Below are 24,018 nucleotides of genomic sequence, written 5' to 3'. Positions count from 1 at the left end.
GGCATGGCAGAACACTGGGGGAAACTAGATAAAGAAAGGAGTTCAATCTAAATTAGGAAGAGAGATGTGGATGAGTGAGCAATGATGGTGGGGGTTGGAGTGAGAAGCAACAGAGGCTTTTGAATGGATGGAGATTTAGTTCATTGACCAAGAAATCTACATTCTCCCGGAACTTGAGAGGTTAGCATGAAAGGGAAAAGGGAGCTTGATGTAGTCAAGACAAATCTAGCAATGTATGGGAACGCAGGTCTGAACATTTGCGAAGTTCCCAATTTTCCAGGATGCATCTGGCTCTAAGGAAGCATTTCTGTTGTAATGATTCTTGGTCAGGCCCTCAAATGTTGGTAAGATGCTGTTAGGGGCAAGGGACCAATAATGTTTTGTTTAATGTAGACAACGTTTGAGATTCAAGATATTTGTTCAGTGAATAAAGCCCCAGGATTCCACAGATTTTAAACAAAAATATGTATCTTATACTCTTTACAATAGATCTTATACGCTAATGTTCAGGGTAAATATGAGGCGGTGTCAATTAACATGCAAACTGTGGGTCAGATCCCCCACTCTGCACAATAAATACTAAATGCAGCTAAAACAGCGTCCACGGACTTCTCAACAACCCATTCGGACACCGGTAAACACAGTCACCAATCTCACTGAAAATCTCTCTCCCTTTCCTGAGGGATTCCAACCTTTACCTTCAAAGAGCTTGATTTGGAATTCTGTCCAAAAGTCACTCCAACTGTGATGGCATCAACGCTGACCCACCTCACAGCGTTTCAATCTCATCTTCCAAGATTCCATTCCTGGATTCCTGAGCATAATCTCCAGCACCAACTCAGCAGCACAACTTCACTTTGGCCATGCAGAGCAGAACACTGCTGCTCCACAGGGGTTATGTTTGCCCCAAAGGCCTGCAATACAGTGTCACTAACTTCTGGCTGCCTTCTTCACTTAAAGTCTGTTCCATGCAGCTCTTTTCCAGTATGGAGCTGGTTTCTCTGCTCCTTTTATAAAAAAACAGAACTGGGACCATATCCTGCGTCTGTTCCTTCTCTGGGACTCTTCCTTTGGGACTTCTGCCCACCCCTTGCCTGGGACACTTGTCTTCTATGACACTGTATCTCTGGTCACCTCACTTTGTTTTTTTGCTTCAATTTTCTCTCTGCACAGCTTGCTGGGCCCAAAGAATGTAAAAATATAGATCTGCGCATGTGCAGGAAACTCCTGGTCTGTGCCTATGCATAAGCTCTGTAGTCCATCAGGAGTTGAAGTTCTCAATCTCCACTCTCAACATTATGCTGAATTTAATTTGCATATCACCGTCCCCTTGGAAGTAAGCAAGCATCATTACAGTGAAGAGTTTTTTTTTTAAACAAAGCTTTACAATGTTTTCACAAGTGTTTATCATAATGGCTGTAAATTAAGAGAAGGGAATATGCAACAAGACCAAGGATCTAAGAACTCTGAGGAGGAGAAATCTCTTCATCTCGTGAATGGCAAGCCTGTGGAATTCACTACCACAGAAAACAGTTGAGGCCAAAACATTGAATATGTCTTCAATGAGTTAGATATAGCTCTCGGGCCGTTGGCGATCAAAGGATATGGGAGGAAGGTGGAATCAGGCTATTGAGTTGGATGATCAGCCATAATCATAATGAATGGTGAAGCAGGTTCAAAGGGCCAAAAAGCCTACTCCTGCTCTTATTTTCTATGTTTCTATAAACTTCTAACCAATAGCTTATGCACACTATAGAGATGACCTTTTCATTTTGTTGCACAATCACACAGCTGGAAGGAGTTATGTGAACAGTCTGGTCCTCTATCTAAGGAAAGATATGCTGGCATTGGAGGCAGTCCAGAAAAGGTTCACCAGGTTGATCCCGGGTATGGAGGGATTTTCTTATCAGGAGCGGTTGAGTAGGTCTTATTACACATATCATAGTTTCAAGAAACCAAGGTTAAACCAAAACAAAGCCAGTACATGTGGCAAAATAGGATTAGCAAGATTTAAACATAGAATTATCCCTACACCCTTTCTTTAACTTGACAAAAAATGTTTCATTTAAGTCCACAGCCTACTGTCACTTTTTCACCAGCTGTAGGCAAATTCCATCTTTAAGCTCATTTTTGAGACAATGAAGATTAAAAAAGCTTCTTTCTGTGCCAACAATTTCAAGGATGGTATTGAAATGATTTTTTAATGTTCACATATATGGGTCTTCCTGCTTGACTTGATCTTGAACATTTTAACATCTTGCAGTTTCTCCAGATCCCATTCCAAACTGGTTCTATTTAAGTATTTCTGAGCAACGTCAACTGCTCTTCATTGTAGACCTTTAGTTTTCTTTCACACAATTCACGGCTCACCTCATCCCAATCCTCTCCGGGTTTTAAATGGTCTTTTATGCACTGTCCACTTCTCTGCATTCCTGCTGCTGTACTCTGTATCTCGACATTGGCAAGCACTTGTAACTCAGTGTCCACTGTCATTGACCCTTCGGGATCACTCTGAGGTCTCAGACCTCTCTCTTGAAAACTTTACTTTGCAATTCTGTAGGCATTTCTGTTGCTTCTGTGATGTCCAGTACTGAGGCGGATACATTAGTATTGTTATTTGAATGGATCAGTTCTTAGCTAACTAGATCTCAATTGGGCAAGGAATCTTTATTCAAAGGGCCAGCTTCAGAACCATGGCACCCCACCCCAGGTTGTGGAAAAATATACTGCCCGCTATTTTCACAGTAACTTCATTGCAATGTTAATGTAAGCCTACTTGTGACTTATAAACTTTATTTCATTGCCCAATATAAAGTGTGCATTCATAATAGATGATTTTGCAACAACACAAGACTCCTTCATCATAGCACAATTTAAATTTACTTTAATCATTGGGAAAGGCACACCTTTCATCATCATTCTGTATTAATACATTCCAATTTAGGGAACCTTTTGTAGAAAGGTCCAAATCCATTGCTAACAATGGAGCTGAACCAGTGTCTCTCTGGGTAACAATTTTCCTCGGCTCTTTTTTTGGACAAAAATTGAGTGACTTCTCCTTCCAGTATAAACCCCTTATAATCTTTTTTCAGTTCTATCTATTCCCACTGTAAAAAGCAAAGGGGTTCTCAAGTTTCACTCCCTGGTGCGCCTCTGTGATAATTTCTGTCACTCTAAGTGATCCTATTACTGCCACCAGTTTAGCATTCAGCTTCCAACTTTGAGATGCCCTGTCTTATGACAATGAAAGCAAATCGTTTTTTTTCATGCCACTTTTCTCCTCGACATTCATTTGTACTGACTTGTCCATTCCTTTATTTTGATTTTACCAATGGAGATCTACTGCCCCCTAGCTGCCTATATGATATATCATATCCATTTGACAGAACTGAACCTTAGGCATCTTTGCTCTTCATTTTCTAACTTCAGGGGTCAAAATCACCAGTCTCATATGTCTTTCTCCCTAGCAAATTCCGCAATAAATGCTAGTCTAACCAGTGACACTCACATCCCCATGAACAAAAAATGTAATTGAAACATCATAGAGTGGGCAAAATCAAGCACCAAACCCAAGTGAAGGAATCAATTTATTTCTAAATAATCACTATCATATGGTGGAAAATTGAGAGTACAGAACGTTAAAAGTTGATTTGATAATGCTTGTCAGTGTTTTGGAAGAAATCCTGTTAGACTTTCTACAATCTAGAGCAAAACAGTACAACTGTCTGAGCAGGCTTAAGTGCAAAAGCAAAACTGAGTCTTTGTATGTGGTCATAGAATCCCTACAGTGCAGAAGGAGGCCATTCAACCCATCGAGTCTGCACCAACAACAATCTCACCCCGGGCCCTATCCCCACAACCCCACACATTTACCCTGTTAATCTCTCTAACCTTCACATCCCGGCGCACTAAGGGGCCACTTAGCATGGCCAATCAACCTAACCCGCACATCTTTGGACTGTGGGAGGAAACCGGAGCACCCGGAGGAAACGCACACAGATACGGGGAGAACGTGCAAACTCCACACAGACAGTGACCCAAGCCGGGAATCGAACCCAGGTCCCTGGAGCTGTGAGGCAGCAGTGCTAACCACTGTGCCACCCGTGCTGCCCAGGGTCAGCAAGAAACCATATGCAAAAGCCGTTTGAAGCCAATTTATTGGGTGCAAATCTGAAAACACATCATGGAAGCAAACAAAGAAGTGCATTGAAAGAGCAGCAGCCGCCATTTTGCAACTCAGAAGGAAAAAACAAATAAAGTGGGGAAATAAGAATACTGGTCCAAACTGTTTTTTTTTCCCTTCTGGAAATGTCACTGCTGTGGTGGGAAGAAAATTCAGAGGCATAAAGAATGTTCCACCCAAACCGCAGAATGTCATGGACGCAGCAACGTTGATCAAAGTAATGTTTCGTTCAAAAGTGTGTTTGCAAAGCAAAATGAAGAACCTTTTAAAAGAAAGAAAGCTCTCTGCAAGAAGTACAGGAACCAGAGGGCCAAGAAATCACTTTTCTCATTGAAATCAGAGAACAAAAGCCAAATACTGGAATACAAGCACTGAAGTCAATGGACATCATACCAAATTTAAATGGGACACAGGAACTGCAGTCTCAGTTCTATTATACTCTGCAACCTTCAATCAATCAAACCTCAAGGTTCAAGAGGAATCAAGCTAAAAATCAAAGGTCAACTTGATCCAACATGTACGAAAACAGAAAAGTCTCTGAGAAACAATGGCCCATAATCACCACCGGCTTGCCACTTTGGCTCTTTTTATACTTTTATGCAAGATTGAGAGTTACATGTTTCTCGCCTGACCATCTGACCCGGGCCTAGAAATGTGCAGTGCTGCAGCTCCGCAGTCCTTTCTGTGCAACGCAGGATCGCCTGGGAAAAGTGATGCCATGCCTCTTGTTATGGCACTAGCTGCTGTAAAGCGGTATGTTTAAAAGGTTCCAGTCATTGACAGGAGAGAATGTTAAGTGTGTAAGATCAGTGGGCGAGGGGTTTGGGAGGTTGGGGATTCAGTACCATGTTATCCAGGGGCTAGAAGTAGTTTTAATTCTTCCAGCTTTTCCTGGATAACTATTGCGTTAAGGAGAGTTTTAAGCTCAAGTTTTAAGTTTATTAGTGTGACAAGTAGGCTTACATTAACACTGCAATGAAGTTACTGTGAAAATCCCCTGGTCGCCACACTCTGGCACCTGTTCGGGTACACTGAGGGAGAATTTAGCATGGCCAATGCACCTAACCAGCACATCTTTTGGACTGAGGGAGGAAGCCGGAGCACCCGGAGGAAAACCACACAGGAACAGAGAGAACGTGCAGACTCCGCACAAACAGTGACCCGAGCCGGGAATCGAACCCGGGCCCCTGGCACTGTGAGGCAGCAATGCCTCTGTGTAACCACTGTATATAACCACTGTGCCACCCATGTTAGAACCATCCAAAGTCTCGGAATCAAATCCAGGTGATTCTTGAGCAGTCCTTGCATGGGAAGCTCCGGGGGTGAGTGGGGAATCCCCCGAGTGCCTGTTCCAGGGTATGACTCCACTTTTCTGGGCCTACATGTCATTCAGAACCAGGAATGCGCCTTGTCAAGTGGGAAAGCCTGCATAGGTCTCAATCCTTAAAGTTAAATAAGTTATCGTGGACAGCAGGGGAGATAATTTAAACAACACTAATTTCTCCTCTGACCACCTGTCCATAAATAGAAACGTGTTTGATTTGCTTTTCTCTTTATGAGCTGTGGCATATTTCCCAAACCCTCGGTTTTGTTGCAATCCAGCTTTCTACTAATAACCCCAAAGCAAACTCGAGATTAGAGTTAGTTTATTTGCACACACAAAAACACAGGAGGAGGGTAGCAATGTTGCTTCTTTTCATTCATGCAGCAACAGAGGGATAGAGAAAGATTTACAGGGTAGAATCTGCCGGGAAAATAATTTTGGTTTCAGAGTCCAGAACCAAGTCCAATGAGGTATTCCTTCACGGAGATTAGCGAGCTGAAAACTGAGGCCGGGTAATTCACTTTTCCGGTGGTGTTGACATCACATGATGAGCTAGGCATGTGGAGATGAATCAGTCTTGTGGGCAATGGTACAGAATTTCCAAGTTAGCGGTGTAGATTAGGGCTATTAGTGTTGCTTCAGTGATAATGAGGTGCAAATCTCTCCGATACTGCCAGGTAGCTCCTTTTGTTCAAGGGTCACAGATAGACATAGAATCCATTTTTGGGATAGCAATGAGCTTTGTATATTTTCAATGTATATTTTATACAAATATTATGTAGGATGAGGCTTTAGTCCCCTCACAAAGCAAACGACCCAGGACAAGACAAAAATTTTGTCAAGGAAGTCAAGGCTTTCACAACCTTAACCATTCAATATATGCCAGCTTCCGTGCACAAGTTACAAGAATTTCAGGAGGCTGAAATGCAGGATGATGAATGTGTGCAGATTCACACATACTGCCTTGATGGATGGCCAGAGTATGTTTCCAGTAACTTGGCCCCGAGGTATTTCTTTGAACACATTGCCACATCAGCATCATTGATGATTCCCTAGGTCTATTATGAGCATTTGGTGGCCCCACGAGCTCTCTGCCAGGACGCATTCCAGAACATTCACTAGCAGCATTTCGGTATTACCAAACTAACGGACCAAGGTGCAATCTGCATGGTAGCAGGTAGCTTGCCCTCTCTCAAAGACATGGTCTCCAAATGCATAGCCTGTACCATACACAGACAGGAGCAGAAAGAACCATTTCTGTCCCCCTCTGTTCCATCCAGGCCACAGGAACACCTTGGTATGGATGTATTCAAATTAACAGGGGAAGTATTTCTCATTGTTGTGGATGATTATTCCTGCTCAACTGAAATGCAAAAGCTACCTGGGTTCACCTCTGAAGCTGCAATAGCCTCTCTGAAGAAGATGCTTTCCACCCCCCACCCCAAGAACAATCAAAGGAGAATGATATTTGATTTGATTAACCCATCACTGGGATTTATAACCTATGAACCTGGCATTACACTGGAATTCATAAGTGACATTGCTCGATTGAGAGATGGCAGAACATTTTTTGGACCATCAGTAGCATCCTGTTATTGGAAAATGCCAATTATATAGCCACTGCATAGTTGCAACATGAAAATACCTCGCTTAACTGTTGTTCAAATTTTTGAGATACTTTGCTTTTCAAGATTAATTGGAGCTAGATCAGGCACTTTTTGGGGCCTTTGTCTCATTTGAAAGTTTTTTTTAAAAAACAGTCCATGAAAGAAAATAATGGATTGTATAATTATCTGTTCCTTGATTGGACTCAATATGGTGATTCAATGTTGTGGCCATTTAGCTTGGCTATTCTACGGAGCAGATTTATGTTTCATAAGATATCCATTTGCAATCATGGTCTTCTCAGGATGGTCACATTCTAGATCAGATTGAGTATTTCCGCCACAAACTAGACAGCAAGAGTGAGAGTGCATGTACCTGAGAACATGGGGTGGCACAGTGGCACAATGGTTAGTACTGCTGCCTCACAGCGCCAGGGGCCCGGATTCGATTCCTGGCTTGGGTCACTCCAACGTGTGTAGTTTGCACATTCTCCCCGTTGTCTGTGTGGGTTTCCTCCGGGTGCTCCTGTTTCCTCCCGCAGTCTGAAAGAGATGCTGGTTAGGTGCATTGACCCAAACAGGCACCGGAGTGTGGCAACTAGGGGAGTTTCACAGTAACTTCATTGCAGTGTTATTTGTGACTAATAAATAAATAAACTAAACATTAAACCAACAGCCAGTTTCAGTATAGCATTGTCCTTTCCACTTCTTTTCTCCTGCTGTAGTTGTTTCAGAACAGGTAACTGAACTGAAATACCTTGTTGGTTGTACATTCCAGAGGGATTAGATTAGTTCATGTCTGCTGCAGTTATTGTTTCAGAACAGGTAACTGAATTTTGATGTCTCATCTCAGAAATATTTGCAAAGTCTCAGTGTGGTGTGAATAGTTAGGAAGTCCAGGGAGTGGACTGTATATCTTCATTCAATATTTGTGGGAATGCAAATGTGTGTTCTGAAAAAGTTTAGCCTGTGGGCGCTTTCTTTTTAAAAAATCGTTTGTGTGGTGTGCCAGTTTAAAATCCAACCTGTGGGGAAAGAATAAATCATGAGGTGAGATTTATCCAGAAAAGGCAAATGGTGAACAGGAAAAATAGCTTTGAAACTGACAGCAATGGTGGCTTTTTCTGCCATAGAGTGTGGCACTTTGATGGTCCCACGGGTTCCACAAGGCTGGGTGACCTCTGATTAGTCTGTCTTGCCATCACCTTTAAAGACCACCCCAGTACACACCAGCCACACTTCATAGTTCACTGGGAAGTGATGGCTTGTAAGAAATTTGCACCCAAGGTTTCAGATGCCTGCTTGGAGAGACTTCTGGGTGCAGTAGGAACCCGATGTAATATCCTCCACCCGTGCACAGGAAGAAAACTAGACGGCAAGGTCACTACCCAGCACAGGAGGCAGTGGCAGCAGCACTCAGTGGCAAGGCCCTGCAGAAAAGGTCAGCCATCCAGTTCATCACTCTCACCTCAGACATCCATCACACATCCACAGGGATCTTTCTCACTGCCAGCTCAAGGGACACCACCACTCACTCTCCCGTACACATTTGGCATGTGTCCTGATTACACTCTCTCCGTCAGTCTTTATGCAGGAAAATTGACTCACAAGAGGAAGAGATATCAGGTGGGAAGGATGCTATAACTGAATACCCTCATGGACTTTGAGGAAAGAGCCATTCTGCTGGCCAGGGAGAACACAGTGCTCCTATGCTAATAGTGAGACCAGCGTCAACCAAGTGAGGATTCAGCACTGCAACATCCATCAGACAACAATGCTGTGAGTCATGTCTGCTGTTTCTCAGGCCCCTGTCATGCACTAATGAACTCTCCTTTCTTTATCAGGTATATCTGGGAAGCAGCTGAGGGAATCCGCCAGCCAAGTCCTTGACCTCACACTTGAGAGCAGCACAGAGGAGGAATTCACAGAGCCTAAAGTGGAAGAATTGTTACAGCTCACCCACACCCTCCACCAGCACAAAGACACAGATTTGAGACCTAGTTTTAGAGCACCCTCTGGGTCACAATTTGGTGAGCACATCAATGTCAGATCCACAGCAGGTGAAGGCAGGGGTATCCCAGGGTGCCGGCACTCAGAAGATTGCTGGTGGCCAGTAATCTGCTGAGTTCCAGTCAGATAACATGCCTGTTGACTCGGTCAAGCCTCAGTTGCTGGAGCTCCAAAGGCAAACTTTGAAAAATTAGGAGATGTTTGGTACACTCGTCAGATTGAAAGGTTGCATGGAGGAATCCGTCAGTTTTGCACGTTAGGTGATTGTGCTGACAGTGCAACACAATGAGGTCAACACAGCTAGGACAGTAGTCACTGTGGAGACCTTGTGTAAGGCACTTGCTGGGAACCAATAAGTGCCAAAGCCAGAAGATGGCAGGCCTTTTCAAACTCACTCCAGGTGCCCTTCTACCCTAAGGAGTAAGCCAAGAGTCCTCAGGCATCCATAGGGAGGAGGATCAGAGGGCGTACAGCCTAACCAGATGACTCCAGGAGTGTCCTGCCCATCTGAATCCCCTCAGTTATTGGTTCAGCTCCAAAGGATAAGGAAGGTGCCACTGCCACACAGCAGGACCCTGAAAGGTCTCAGTCCTGAGGACAGTTGCCAACGTCATCACAGACAGCAGGCTGCCTCCATCGCCACTGTGGATGTTGGGGATGCACCAGCAGCAGGGTTAGAAAGGTCAAGAAGCTATAGTTACACAGCATGGGCTTGGTTGTTAAGCACTTATACATAACATTCACCTCTATAAATAAGCTCTCACTAATTGCACCCTTTCCATGGCTTCTTGTACTGATGAGCTGTGTTTCTGTAGTCCTGACCTGAAAACTGGATTCCTGTACCGGAAAAAGGCAGGGTGCTCAGTCCAGGGCTTCCTCCTTGTGTTTTGTGCAAAGTTTCTAGCATATTAGTCCTTTCACAATGAGTGACATCAGCCATGCCGGTTTCTCGTAGGGAATGAGGATGTCTCCCACAATGTAAAGGGTGAGCACTCATTCCAGTCATTGTCAATGTGTGCTCTCTGCACCTTTGGGCTATGGTTGTCCCCCATCCCATTTGCCTCCGATGACATTGAACCTCACAAAAGGATGAGGCTAAACTTTCTCTGCTGTACCACCATAGTATGACCCTAATCATTGACAGCAAGTGAGATACCATCAGCCAGACATTCACAGAAGTTCTGTGAGGATCTTTGCACTGTCTCCACTGCAAGTTGTCATCACCCTCCTACAATGTTGGAACTATGGTAACTGATGCGTCTCCATGACAGAGGGTGATAAGCTATCAGCCAGACAGGAGAGCAATGCTCACAGAAGGAATGTGAAGATAATAGGATGCCAAGTGGAAATGAGCCCATTCCAAGTTCATCTGGACGTTGTCAGATATGAGGCAATGGCATTCTCTCCCTCAAGGAACTCCACAGCCTCGTCCGCTTTAATGTCCTCGTCATTGGTGGAAACATACCGCTCCTCCATCTCCTCCTTAGGCAGTTCATCTTCCCCTTATTGCAGCGCCATGTTGTGCAGGGCACAGCAAATGAACATGATGCGTGACATCCTCCGTGGATTATATTACATCATCTTCAGCATCTCGGGTGATCTGCTCCACCAAAGTGCAAGTTGCAACATGATCTGCATTGTACCTTGTCTCAGCTACACTCTGGCCTCTGCACAGGCATCATCAGCCACATCCTCACTGATTAACCCTCATCTCCAAGGAGCCAAACCTGCAGCTACTGTGGACCCTGAAATATGTCAAGGATCTAAGAGCAGCTCAGAATGTAGGAATTGTGCACACTCCCCAGGGATCGAGCATGCACCTGGAAGGATAAGTCTGTGTGGCCGCAGATCAGCTGAACATTGTCAGAACTGTGGTTCATGCAGTTCATTGCTTGATGCCCTAAAGATCTGAGTATTAATTGAGTGCAGTCAATGTGTACCTGTGGAAAGGCAGAGATTTGAGCAAAGCCCATCTCTTTTACATCCTGGCTTGCCTAATCCCAGTCAAAATGGATGAAGTTGTGTCATGTAAAGATTATGTCTGTTACCTCCTGGATGCACTTATGTGCAGAGGCTTGCAAAATCCCATAGGAGGTCACCTGTGGAGCTCTGGAAGGAGACACTGCTGTACTTTCATTGACACTGGCAGTGGATGCCCTCCAAGTCCCCGTAGCACCAAATCCTGCAGAAGGTGGCAGAGGTGACCAACCAGTTCCCTGAACATGTGTAGTCTTCAGCGACACTGGGTCTCAGATATCTGTAGGTCTGTTAGCAACTGTCTGTAGACCCTGGGTCTAGTGAGGCATCTCTGAATGACAGGCCTCTAGGATAGATCCTCTGCGTGTGGAGCAGGCTTGCAACACTTTCCTCTTCATGATTCTGCTCCTGCTTTTGGCGAGCCAGGTGCTTCTGTTGACATCTTCTTCTCTCCTGCCTATGAATGAGAAGACTAACAGTGAATTCACCAGGCTCATGTATGTTGAATGTATGTTTCATACACTCTCTTCAGTAACAGAGACACACTTGTTGGATCGCTTCTGTTTCCGAAGGGCCAGTCTTTGTCCATTCTAAAGCTCCCTCTCAAAGTCCACTGTCTCATGTCCTGGTCATCACTTTGATGCCCAGTCCTTCATTCACATGCTGGTTGGGCAAAACCCCACCTCACCTTTGCCCCACACCCCATGACCAAGTGGCTACAGCTTTGGCCATTCCTGTCTCAGGTGCAGGCATGTCCCAAGCTTTACACCAGGACTTGCACTCAACCTTGTCTATGGGGGAGGCACTTGTCAATATGCACCTCAGCACACAGACAAGGGTTAGGAGTCTCTCCACAAGCAGTGTGCCATTGATAACTGTCTAAGGAAATGCATTTTCTTTGCCAGTTGGCCAATGATGCAGACACACCATGGCAGCAATTTTGGAAGTCTGTGCCAAGGGCTAATTGCTGAGCAGCAATCAGTGGCACTCACACACAGGTGGTGCTTGTTGAGTGGGCATAATTGTGTGAGTGCAAACATGTCAATTGAGTTACAGCTGAACAGTCTCAGCTGCAACAGGGAAATGATGACTGACACGTCTTTCTATTAGCTTTGCTCTCATCAACATCCCACCTACAGAAATCCCCCCTCACCGGGTTTGAGTAGAACGATCAGTCCGTGATGACTGCACACCCACCCCCACACTGCCCCAGGCTTCCCCTCTGATGTCATTCCAAGAAGCCAGCAGCCCAGCATCAGAAGGCAACTTCAGGAATGGTGCTTTCACAGTTTTTTCTCTGGAGCGTAGGAGGGTGAGGTGTGATCTTATAGAAGTCTATAAAATAATGAGGGGCACAGATCAGCTGGATAGTCAATATCTTTTCCCAAAGGTAGGGGAGTCTAAAACTAGAGGGCATAGGTTTAAGGTGATAGGGAAGAGATATAAAAGGGTCCAGAGGGGCAATTTTTTCACACAGAGGGTGGCGAGTGTCTGGAACAAGCTGCCAGCGGTAGTAGAGTTGGGTACAATTTTGTCCTTTAAAAAGCATTTAGACAGTTACATGGGTACGATGGGTATAGAGGGATATGGGCCAAATGCAGGCAATAGGGATTAGCAAAACAAAGGGCAGCATGGACAAGTTGGGCCAAAGGGCCTGTTTCCATGCTGTAAACCACTGACAGTTGACAGCCTCCCCCCCCCGGTCTACCTAGATTGAACAGCCCCCCACCCCGCTCTCCCAGTGTCCTCTGACACCTTAGAGTCCTCCCCCCTCCCCCCCCACCCCGGCAAATCAATCCCCCAGTCTCCCCTAACTAGGCCCCCAGTACCCTTTCACTGTTACCCTAGTACCCTCCAAGTGCCATCCCGGTCTGCCTAGAGTCAGAGCCTGTGCACCCCCGAGTCAGAGCCCGTTAAGTCAGAGCTGCTACTATCAGTTCAAAGGCTGCTCACCCGAATCAGCTCCTTTAATAAGCAGACCACTCCACGATCGCTGCACTCATCTCTGAACTCCCCTCGCAGGGGTATTTGCCAGGTGCATGCCTTTTGAAGCCAGTTATGATTTGCACTGTTCTGACTTCACGTTGGCATGGATGGAATATTTCATGAGTTGGGGGGGGGCGGGGGGATGATTCCGGCATATGCACCTGATAATGATATGCAAATGTATTCAAATAAGGTTTCCGACATTGAATGACAGGAAAGACGGCCTATCGCTGACAGGGGAGGAAACAATCACAGTAAGCCTTCATGCCAAAATAAAATGCGACTTGGGCCTTGTGATATTTTCCGCTCTTGTCGCCAACAGGAGTGGAAAATCCTGGCCCACATCTTCAAAAAGTGCATCCTCCTGAAAATAGGGAACACTCATCTGATCAGGACAGCCATTGTCCCACCGGATAACTTTTGACACTATTTCTGCATCAAACTTTCAAGGTGAGAAAATGGCTAGTGGTCCTCTTTACATGATTGGTGATGAGGCCAATCTTATAGCACCTTGAACTATACAAACTCCAATGTGTACATTGGCTAGTGAAAGCTTGAACTGGAGAACCCATTAGCGGATTTCTCCACTAGCACCTTTGATTGCTCCATCTCAAAAGCAAATTTCAGCTTGAGATGGAGTGAATTGAGGTGTATAAGGAAATCATATCTTAATGACTATCGCCCGGTGGCTCTGATATCCAACATTACGAAGTGCTTCAAAAGACTAGTCATGGCACGAATCAATTCCAGTCTCCCGGACTGCCTGGATCCCCAACAGTTTGCCTATCACTGCAACAGGTCCACAGCAGACGCCATCTCCTGGCCCTGCACTCAACCCTGGAACACCGAGATAACAAAGACACCTATGTCAGACTCCTATTTATTGACTACAGCTCAGCCTTCAACACCATTATTCCTACGAAACTCATCTCCAAACTGTGGCTTGGGCCTCAGCTCCTCCCTCTGAATGGATCCTGAACTTCCTAACCCTCAGACCACAAATCAGTAAGGATAGGCAACAACACCTCCACGATCATCCTCAACACCAGTGCCCCACAAGGCTGTGTTCTCAGCCCCCACTATACTCCTTATACACCTATGACTATGTGGCCAAATTCCCCTCCAATTCGATTTTCAAGTTTGCTGATGACACCACCATAGTGGGTTGGATCTCAAACAGAGTACAGGAATAAGATAGAGAACCTGGTGAACTGGTGCAGCGACAATAATCTCTCCCGCAATGTCAACAAAATGAAGGAGATTGTTATCGACTTCAGGAAGCGTAGAGGAGAACATGCCCCTGCCTACATCAATGGAGACGAGTTAGAAAGGGTCAAGAGCTTCAAGTTTTTAAGGTGTCCAGGTCACCAACAATCTGTCCTGGTCCCCCCCATGCTGATACTATAGTTAGGAAAGCTCACCAACGCCTCTACTTTTTCAGAAGACTAAGGAAATTTGGCATGTCAGCTACGACTCACCAACTTTTACAGATGCACCATAGAAAGCACTTTCTGGCTGTATCACAGCTTGGTATGGCTCCTGCTCTGCCCAAGACTGCAAGAAACTACAAAAGGTCGTGAATGTAGCCCAATCCATCACACAAACCAGCCTCCCACCCATTGACTGTCTACACTTCCCGCTGCCTCGACAAAGCAGCCAGCATAATTAAGGACTCCACACATTCTCTCTCCCACCTTCCATCAGGAAAAAGACACAAAGTCTGAGGTCATGTACCAACCGACTCAAGAACAGCTTCTTCCCTGTGCTGTCAGACTTTTGAATGGACCTACCTTGCATTAAGTTGATCTTTCTCTACGCCCTAGCTATGACTAACACTACATTCTGTACTCTCTCGTTTCCTTCTCTATGCTCTGTATAGCTAGCAAGAAACAATACTTTTCACCGTATGTTGATACATGTGATAATAATAAATCAAATCCTAACACAGCTGCGTATTCAAAGATTGCAAAAGTTATCATTTATGAATCAGAAATATGCTCAGTTTAAAAGGCTATTTCAATTTTCAATGCCTCTACTTGACTATACAATAAAACAACCACTCTAACCTCCAGACAGAAGGATCTTTATTGCGTGCCCTTGAAACACATGTCAATAGATTTCTTCCTGTGGATTGCCACCAGTATCATCAGCCACTGGTCAAAAGGATAGTGCTGTTCATTCAGAATATAAGGCTGATTGTGGGACCATCGAGTGGCATACATTATTTGTATCATCATTTACTTTGAGGGAACCAAGTAAGAACCTACATATGATGTTCTAATGATCACATACAACCTGGGCATTAAAGGAATAAGATCACTTTGAACTCAAATGTTGCTAACTTGGTGGTGAAAGGAGCTCATATGATACCATCAATGAAACACTGTTTGCTTGGGAATACAAACTCTGAAGATGAAAAAGTGATGAAATCCTTGAACTCACAACTAATGCAATAGTGACCAGAGATTGGCACTAGTTCCACACACACTACTCAGTTGACAGCCCTTCCCAGAGGCAGCTTGAAAGCAGCCAATCATAGTGAAATTTAAGACAGCTGTGACCTTTGCCACCACAAACAGAGTTATCTTTGATCAGGAATGGAGACCTGATTGTGTGAACACACAAATAAGGAGCAGGAGTTAAGCCATTCAGCCTCTCGAGCCTACTCTGCCATTTAATAAGGACGCGGCTGATTTGATAGCAACATGGATGGCAAATTTCAAAACAGCACCCCACAGTGAAGCATAAAAGACAGAGCTCCTCACAGATATAGAACCATAGAAAATTACAGCTCAGAAACAGGCCTTTTGGCCCTTCTTGTCTGTGCCGAACCATTTTTTGCCTAGTCCCACTGACCTGCACTTGGACCATATCCCATAGAACCATAGAAAATTACATATGGCCAAATGACTATGGTATCATTCATACATCTGCTCTTCTCCAATATATATTGAATTCTTCACTTTCTGGCTTCCAGAAGACAAAGAATTCCCAGAGTAATTGCTACGCAAGGATCCACGCCTTCTGTATCATCGGAAATCCTCCCAACAGGATTAAAAAAAGCAAACTGCAAAAATGGAAAAATAAACTAAACCAACAAAAACTTCAATCTGCAACTGCACTGTCACTTGCTTAATAATAATTTGGTACATTATTAAGAATTCCAATATTGAAGATGAGGAAGTCAGCTTGTCGGTGCAGCTTTTTTGGGATATGGCAACATAATCGCTGATATTAAATTTGAAGGACGAACATCAGAAAATGCAAGGGAGGGTACCCCTGCCTCAAATTACATATCTTCAATGAGACTCATGCACTCCATCAGCATGGACATTTAGCACAACCCAGTCGCAACTTCAACACCCAGACCCAGGTTTCCAGATGTGTCCTTGTGCCGCAATCACAGGAGACAAAAATCTTTTCAATTACTAATTATTTGAAAATTCACAGCCAAAGTAATAAATATTGAATTGATACCTTGTTTTTGGAATTATTAAAATATTTTATATTAAGATTTTTAAATCGAATCCATGGGATAGTAGAATATATTTCTTACCAGGATTATAGATATACCCACTGATAGTGGTGGCTAGTTAGGATTCATAGTTATATCATTTCTCGATGAAAAGGACATTATTTCCAGGCTTTGAATGGAAGCAATAATTCTTTCAAAAGTAGCAATTTTTTTAAAGCAATTCAAAGGTTTAAAACAAAATACAACAGTACAAATTCTGTCACACTGTGGATAAATTCTAACCCACCTCAGCTATTTTAATTTCATTACATGCAACAGCGAGTGCTAATTCTTTATCCTTTTCAAGTTTCTCAGATGATCGATCTATCTCATTAAGTTCCTTGGAGAGCTCCTGGTTCTTGTTTGTCAACTTTTTTACTTGGTGGGATACATCTTCTTTACTTTGCAACAAGCCATGGATTTGCCTCTCCAAAGTATGATTTGTCTTCTCTAGCTGCTCAATCTGAAAGCAAAATAAAGTTACTTTCTCTTTTTAATTAGAAACATAGAAACTAGAAGCAGGAGGTGGGGGTCATTCAGCCCTTGGAGCCTGCTCCACCATTCACCTTGATCATCGAATTCAATATCCTGATTCCACCTCCCTCCCCCACCCCCAACCCCACCCTTCCTCCCCCCTCCCCCCCCCCCCCCAACCCCACCCTTCCTCCCCCCTCCCCCCCCACCCCCACCCTTCCTCCCACCTCCAAGACATTATAGGAAGCAACAATTCACACTTATATAGTATATTTGACTGTCATCAAGTGGGTGGCACAGTGTTACAGTGGTTAGCACTGCTGCTTCTCAGTGCCAGGACCCGGGTTCGATTTCCGGCTTGGGTCACTGCCTGTGTGGAGTTTGTATGTTCTCCCCGTGTCTGCATGGGTTTCCTCTGGGTGGTCTGGTTTCCTCCCACAGTCTGAAAGGCATGCTAGTTAGGTGCATTGGCCATGCTAATTTCTCTCTGTGTACCCAAACAGACACTAGAGTGTGGTGACTGGGGGATTTTCACAGTATCTTCATTGCATTGTTAATGTAAGCCTACTTGCGACACTAATAAAAAAAAATTTAGTTTACTCCTACCTATCCCAAAAAGGCCAGGATATAGATCATAGAATAGTGCAGCAAATCTTCATTAGCTCTCTTTCAAAGAGCAATCTAGTTAGTCCCACTCTCCCATGTCCCTATGTTCTTTTTCTCTTTGAAGTATCATCAAATTCTCTTTTGAAGGGTACTGTTCAATCTGTTTCCACCATCCTATCAGAAGGCAATTGAAATCCTAAACAGGTAGGTTTTTCCTCAAGTCATCTCTGGTTCTTTTGCAAATCTTATATCTGCGCCCTCTGGTTATTGATCATTCAGCTACTGGAAACAGAGTGAATGAAGAGAAAGGATGCAAACCCTTCATGGTTTCAAACATCTCTTTGCCTTTTCTACTTTATGAAGAACAACTCCACCTTCTTCAGTATATCATCGCAACTGGAATCCCTCATTCCCAAAATCATTCTAGTATACCTCTATCTTCTTCAAATCCTTCACATCTAGCAACTTGACTAATCCTCTCATTGAAGGCATCCTAAATTCTACCTCCTGGGAGTTTTAATTGGCCCCAAATGCTGTTGGCTACTACCTCTTCTGCATTAAGTCACACTTAAAGTCCCCCTCCACCCTCATGTTGTTCCTGATGTCAAAGTCCCATGCAGTGAGCATTGGTCCTCCAATCTATCTAGCTGAGTGAAGATTGAAATCCCCCACAATTGTAGCATACCTTTTTTAGCAGACAGGGAGGGAGAGGAGATACACAAACTCAAATCAGAGTTTGGTCTGGGAAAAGCTGAAAATCTTATTAGGTGTTTAAGGGAGTTCATTTCAATATCTTGTTGTTCACATTTGTGTTTAAAAGAAAGTTAGAGAAGATTTGCCTAAATGGATCACCTGATAATTTAGCTGAAAGTTATGTTCTTCACTACTTCTATTCCTTTCTTTAATCTCTGCGACTTCACAGGCTACCTCAGATGCAAGGTTGTGACGCAGGCGGTCTATACACTTGCCTGCACTTTCCTGATGGAGGGGGAGGAGAGAGAAAAAAAATCAAGTCAGTCTAATAGCATAATATAATTGGAAACAAGTAATTGCAATAAAAGATTTTCATTTGGTCTTGGAAAAATAGACTTTATACAGGATATTACAGCACTGGAGATCACTTTACCCTCACCCCCTCAATTACAATATATAGACTGCGCTTATATCGGCAGTGATTGAGAGAGAATGGCAATAAATATGTTGTCAGTAGCAGTGATTGAGAGAGATGCCAATAAATAATTATCTTTGAAGTTTGCACATTACTACAATTTGTAAATTTTATAACTGGCTATAAATTAATTTAAGAATTAGATTTGTAGAGATACAAGTAGAGTAGATGTGAAAGATACCCATTAGCCATGAGAACAGCCTTATCATTCACAAACTAATTGTTTAGCTGATTTTCACTTGCCCATTACGTATTCTACACATACCAAATGCTGTTGTTCTGTTCAAAAATAAATCACAATCAGCTTTCTTGGCTTGATTTTCTAAAATGTTATCATGGTATTGTAATTAACAATATCAGCTAATGGCATACTAGTCAATCTCCTTGCGTATAATTTAGAGTTTAATATCCTGGCTTGATGTCCTTCATCAATTTACCCGCATCCCTGGATTACAATATATTGACTGCGCTTATATCAACAGTGACCCATGGATTTGCTTCCCTTAGTCCTGTAGTTGCGTTTCACTTTTAAAAACATGGATACAGAAAGAGATGACAGAGCTTGCACTCACAAGCAAATACATTGTGTTTGAGGCAGCCTGCCTCCTGTTTGAGATATAGGGCAAGGACATCGTGGGCTTGGGTTGAAGAGCTGGTTGACACTGACCCTTGGATTTATATCTGGTGGGGCATAGCAGGAAGAGGCATCAAGATTAAGCTGGACAACAGCTCAAAAAGGGCAGGGAAGAAAATCACAGTGCCACCTGCTTACAGGGTTTTAATTTCATTATTTTGCATGATATTAGATTACATGTAAAATTTTAATATCTCTGGTTGACAATATCACTGTTTTAACTAGATTTATATCTGTTAATATTTTACCGTTCTCTTACTTGTAAAGGATTTCCCTGTGATACACCTTAATCAGCTTCATGCACGTGGAAGGGAGAGGTCAGTAAAATAATCTCCAAAAACAAAGCTCAGAATTCTCCATCAGCAACTGCCAGACTTGGAGACTTATGTTCTCAATAGGAGTGGGATTGAACTCTTCCAAGTAACTCATGTTATTATAAAGCATTATTATAAATTATACAACACCTTTAATATGATAAATATGTCCCAAGGTGCTTCAGAGTGCTGTAAATTTGCTGGTGACAGTCTTCCCTGCCTTTCTAATGTCAAAGTTGGAGGTTTGGAAGGTGCTGTCAAAGGGGCTTTAGTGCATTCCTGCAAAGTATCTTGTAGCTGGTACATGCTGCTGTCACTGTATGTTAATGGTGGTGGAGGGAGTGGGTCCTGAAGCTGGTGGATGGGGTGCCAAGTAGGCTGCTTTGTCCTTAATGGTGTTAGGTTTCGTGAGTGTTGTTGAAGCAACACTCAGAGGCAAATGGAGAGTATTGGATCATACTCCAGACTTGTACATTATAGGTGGTAAATAGGCTTTGGGGAGTCAGGATGTGAGTTACTCACATCCTGACTCCCAGCCACTGACCTGCTCTCATAGCCAGGATATTTATATGACTGGTCCAGTGCAATATTTAGCCAATGGTAACCCCTAGGAAGTTGATGCAAGAGGAGTCAGCAATGGCAATGCAAATGAATGTCAAGGGATGGCAGTTAGATTCTCTCTTGTTGGAAATGGTCATTATATGGCCCATTTGTCACACAAATGTCACATGCCCACTTATCAGCCCAAGCCTGAATATTGTCCGAGTTTTGCTTCAGGATGAGGAATTGTGAATGGTACTGAACACTGTGCAATCTTCTGACCCCGAGTTGGAAGGAAGATTGTTGAGGATGCATGTAGCTGAAGATGGTTAGGCCTAGGACACCAGGAACTCCTGCAACCATGCCCTAGGGCTGAATGATTGGCCTCCATCAAGAGACTTTGAATATTTTTAAGGCAGAGGTAATTAGATTCTTGATAAGCAAGAAGGTAAAAGGTTATAGGCATTGGGGGGGGGGGGGGGGGGGGGGATTTGAGGTAAGAATCAGAAGAGCTATTATCTTATTGATTGGTGGAGCAGGAGTAGCTTACTTCCGTTCCTAATTTATATGCATCCATTTTATAATACCACCCTGCCAGTCATGATTTTTATTCTTATTTGGTGAGGCGGCTGGGGGAGAAAAATATTTCCAACTGAGTTGATGGTCTCCAAGGAAGAGTTTTGCCTTGAAACAACACCTTTCATATAAAATAAACTGAGCAGACATTCAATCCAAAATGTCTCCCTCATTTCAGAATTTTAATACTCCTTCCACATCTGATCACTGATACAAATACCACTTTCAAAGTTTGGAGAGGTGCTTGGCCTTCCCACCTGATAAAGTTTGTTGGGGAACTATAGTTCACCCAGTTAATCTAGCTATATTGCAAGGTGAGATAGTGAACTATTTTATTATACCTTTGTTGATTTCTATTATGTTTTAATAATAATTTATTTCTTAACTATCACACTGTTCGGTAGTTAAGTCATTTAAGCCATTATCTGCGTGTGAAATATTACGGAATGCATCAAGGCTCATAATGCCAGCTTGGAGTCTGGCGAGTGGGGAGGGGGTAGGAGGTGTTTGTTTCTCTTTGCTTTTTCTATCAGTGTTCAATCACCGCTCGACTATCACCAGGCAAGACTGTTCTCTTCCTGTTGGGGAGCACTTCAGTGGTCACGGGCATTCGGCCTCTGATATTCGGGTAAGTGTTCTCCAAGGCGGCCTTCACAACACACGACGGCGCAGAGTCGCTGAGCAGAAACTGATAGCCAAGTTCCGCACACATGAGGACGGCCTCAACCGGGATATTGGGTTTATGTCACACTATCTGTAATCCCCACAGCTTGCCTGGACTTGCAGAGTCTCACTGGCTGTCCTGTCTAGAGACAATACACATCTCTTTAACCTGTCTTAATGCTCTCTCCACTCACATTGTTTGTACCTTTAAGACTTGATTAGCTGTAAGTATTCACATTTCAACCATCATTCTGTAAATTGAGTTTGTGTCTTATATGCCCTGTTTGTGAACAGAATTCCCACTCACCTGTAGAAGGAGCTTAAGGCTCCGAAAGCTTGTGGCTTTTGCTACCAAATAAACCTGTTGGACTTTAACCTGGTGTTGTTAAACTTCTTACTGTGTTTACCCCAGTCCAACGCCGGCATCTCCACATCATGACAACCAGAAAGTTATCCATTTATACCCAATGTTTCCTGGCATTAGCCAATCTTCTATCCATATAATTGCTACCCCTTCACCATAAGCTTTTATTTTCTGCAATAATCTTTAATGAGGCACCTTATCAAATGCCTTTTGAAAATCTAAGTAGGGTACATCCATCAGTTCCCTTTATCCCTTAATCCCTTTATCCACAGCACCTGTTTCTTCAAAAGAATTGGTTAAAAGTGATTTCCCTTTCACCAAAACCATGTTGACTCTGCCTGATTATTTTGAAATTGTCCAAGAGCCCTGTTATAACATCTTTAATAATAACATCTGGCATTTCCCTATGACAGAGGTTGAGCTAAAAAAAAAACACAATCTAAGCAATACTTTTGATAAAAGCAAAATACTGGGGATGCTGGAATTTGAAACAAAAACAAAAACTGCTGGAAAATCTCAGCAGGTCTCACAACATCTGTGGAGAGAGACAATATTTTGAAATGTTGGCTCTACTCTCACTCCACAAATGCTGTCAGACCTGCTGAGATTTTCCAGTTTTTCTCCAAGCAATACTTTCAAGGTTTAAAACTGCTCTTTGTTTTTGCATGTATGAAACCAAAGACTTTTTTTTAACACACATTTTACATAAAGGAGCTGTGTTAATTAAATTAGAAATTCGAATAGCCTAAGCATTTAATTGGGATTTTAAAAAAAAGACACTTTCCTTGAATGAGGAAGAAGTTTCCTTACCTGGACGATACTGGTAAAACAACCATGGGGGGAAGCGGTTGCTATAGCAACCACAGGCTTTTATGACTGTTTCAATTAAAGTTTGTCCAGATTTACGTGTAAAACGGTTCGTCTCATTTTCCGAAACGCGGAGTGGGGTCATTAAGAAGGAGTGCAGTAACAATTATGTTTGAAGTGAAAAAGAAGAGAGTGTTTTTTTAAAGATGATTTCGGGATTAGCGGGTAGCCAAAGGAAACAAAAAAATGGATTTTTACTTTCAAGCCAAGTTATTTTGTAAAACAAAAATGTTGTGGATGGGAATGGAGTTGAATTCGGACAGTTCTTTATATTAAAAAATACATAGATTTATAATTTTACCTTGAAGTCAGAGGCTGCCCAACTCCACCGGCGCTCAGGTAACTCTGAAGACATGCTGGTGGGGGAGACTTGGCTGTGTGTTCTCCAGGGTGAGTTTTGGTGGCGTGGCTCTATTTGTGTTTAAATCCTCTTCTTTTGATGTGTGTGTAACATGTCTGGCCGTTTTCAGGGAAATATATTTTAAAAGTCTAACCTGCCACCCCCTAATCCCATCCCCCCACAACCCCTCAAGCTGACACCCAGTTCGCTGCTGTCACATCCAGCAGAGGCTGAGAGGCATTGTGACATCAAGGGGCTGAGGGAGGAGAGAGAGAGGGGGGCATTCAAAATAGAGAGACCCCAGGGCAAGGCCAACAACACTCAATATGACATATAAAAACTGGAAATGCTGGAAAATCTCAGCAGGTCTTACAGTATCTGTGATGGGAGAATAGAACCAACGTTTGGATGACTCTTCCTCAGATTCCAGCATCCGCAGTATTAGGCTTTTATTATCTATAATATTACAAAAAAAAGCACCAGCAAACTTCATCACATCAACTCTCCATGGTTCACAGGCCGAGCCAGCAAACCTGTGTGTGTGGAGGCATCTACACACTTTAATCCGCATGATAACTTCAAATAAACATCGTCACAAACCTCTTACTTCCCTCACAAGGTGCAAATGGACCGCCGCTCAGGGTGAGATCCGACTGGCTCACCTCACAAGGTGCAGCAACCTAAGGTGAGAGCCGCCACCTTCCCTTGGTGATGGGCAGCTGAACACCTTTACCTGCCGGCTCGCGCCTCTCCCCGCCCCCCCCCCCCCTATAGCAACCCTCACAAAGGGGGCGGGGCCATGTGCGCGCCGGCCGGCGTGCGGGGGCGGGGAAAGGACAGGCCGAAAGAACCAACCAACAATTTTTCCCGGCCG

General features: G+C 43.6%; 1 protein-coding gene across 1 annotated transcript in view; it reads right to left on the bottom strand.

The window, feature by feature from the left end:
• The window catches only part of tsga10 (testis specific, 10), a 97,898-nt gene extending 74,739 nt beyond the window's left edge, over window positions 1-23,159 (bottom strand). Inside the window, exons 1-3 of the mRNA XM_078221464.1 lie at window positions 23,106-23,159; window positions 18,531-18,656; window positions 16,846-17,061 (exon numbers count right to left, since the gene is read on the bottom strand). Coding sequence (XP_078077590.1) covers window positions 16,846-17,061; window positions 18,531-18,656; window positions 23,106-23,159 — 396 coding nt within the window. The remainder of the gene's footprint in view (window positions 1-16,845; window positions 17,062-18,530; window positions 18,657-23,105) is intronic.
• Between the last annotated feature and the right edge of the window lie 859 nt (window positions 23,160-24,018).

This window comes from Mustelus asterias, chromosome 10 (genome assembly GCF_964213995.1).
Source record: "Mustelus asterias chromosome 10, sMusAst1.hap1.1, whole genome shotgun sequence".
Lineage (NCBI taxonomy): Eukaryota > Metazoa > Chordata > Chondrichthyes > Carcharhiniformes > Triakidae > Mustelus > Mustelus asterias.
The sequence above is the reverse complement of the archived record's forward strand: the minus strand, read 5'-3'. Positions and strand labels throughout refer to the sequence as shown.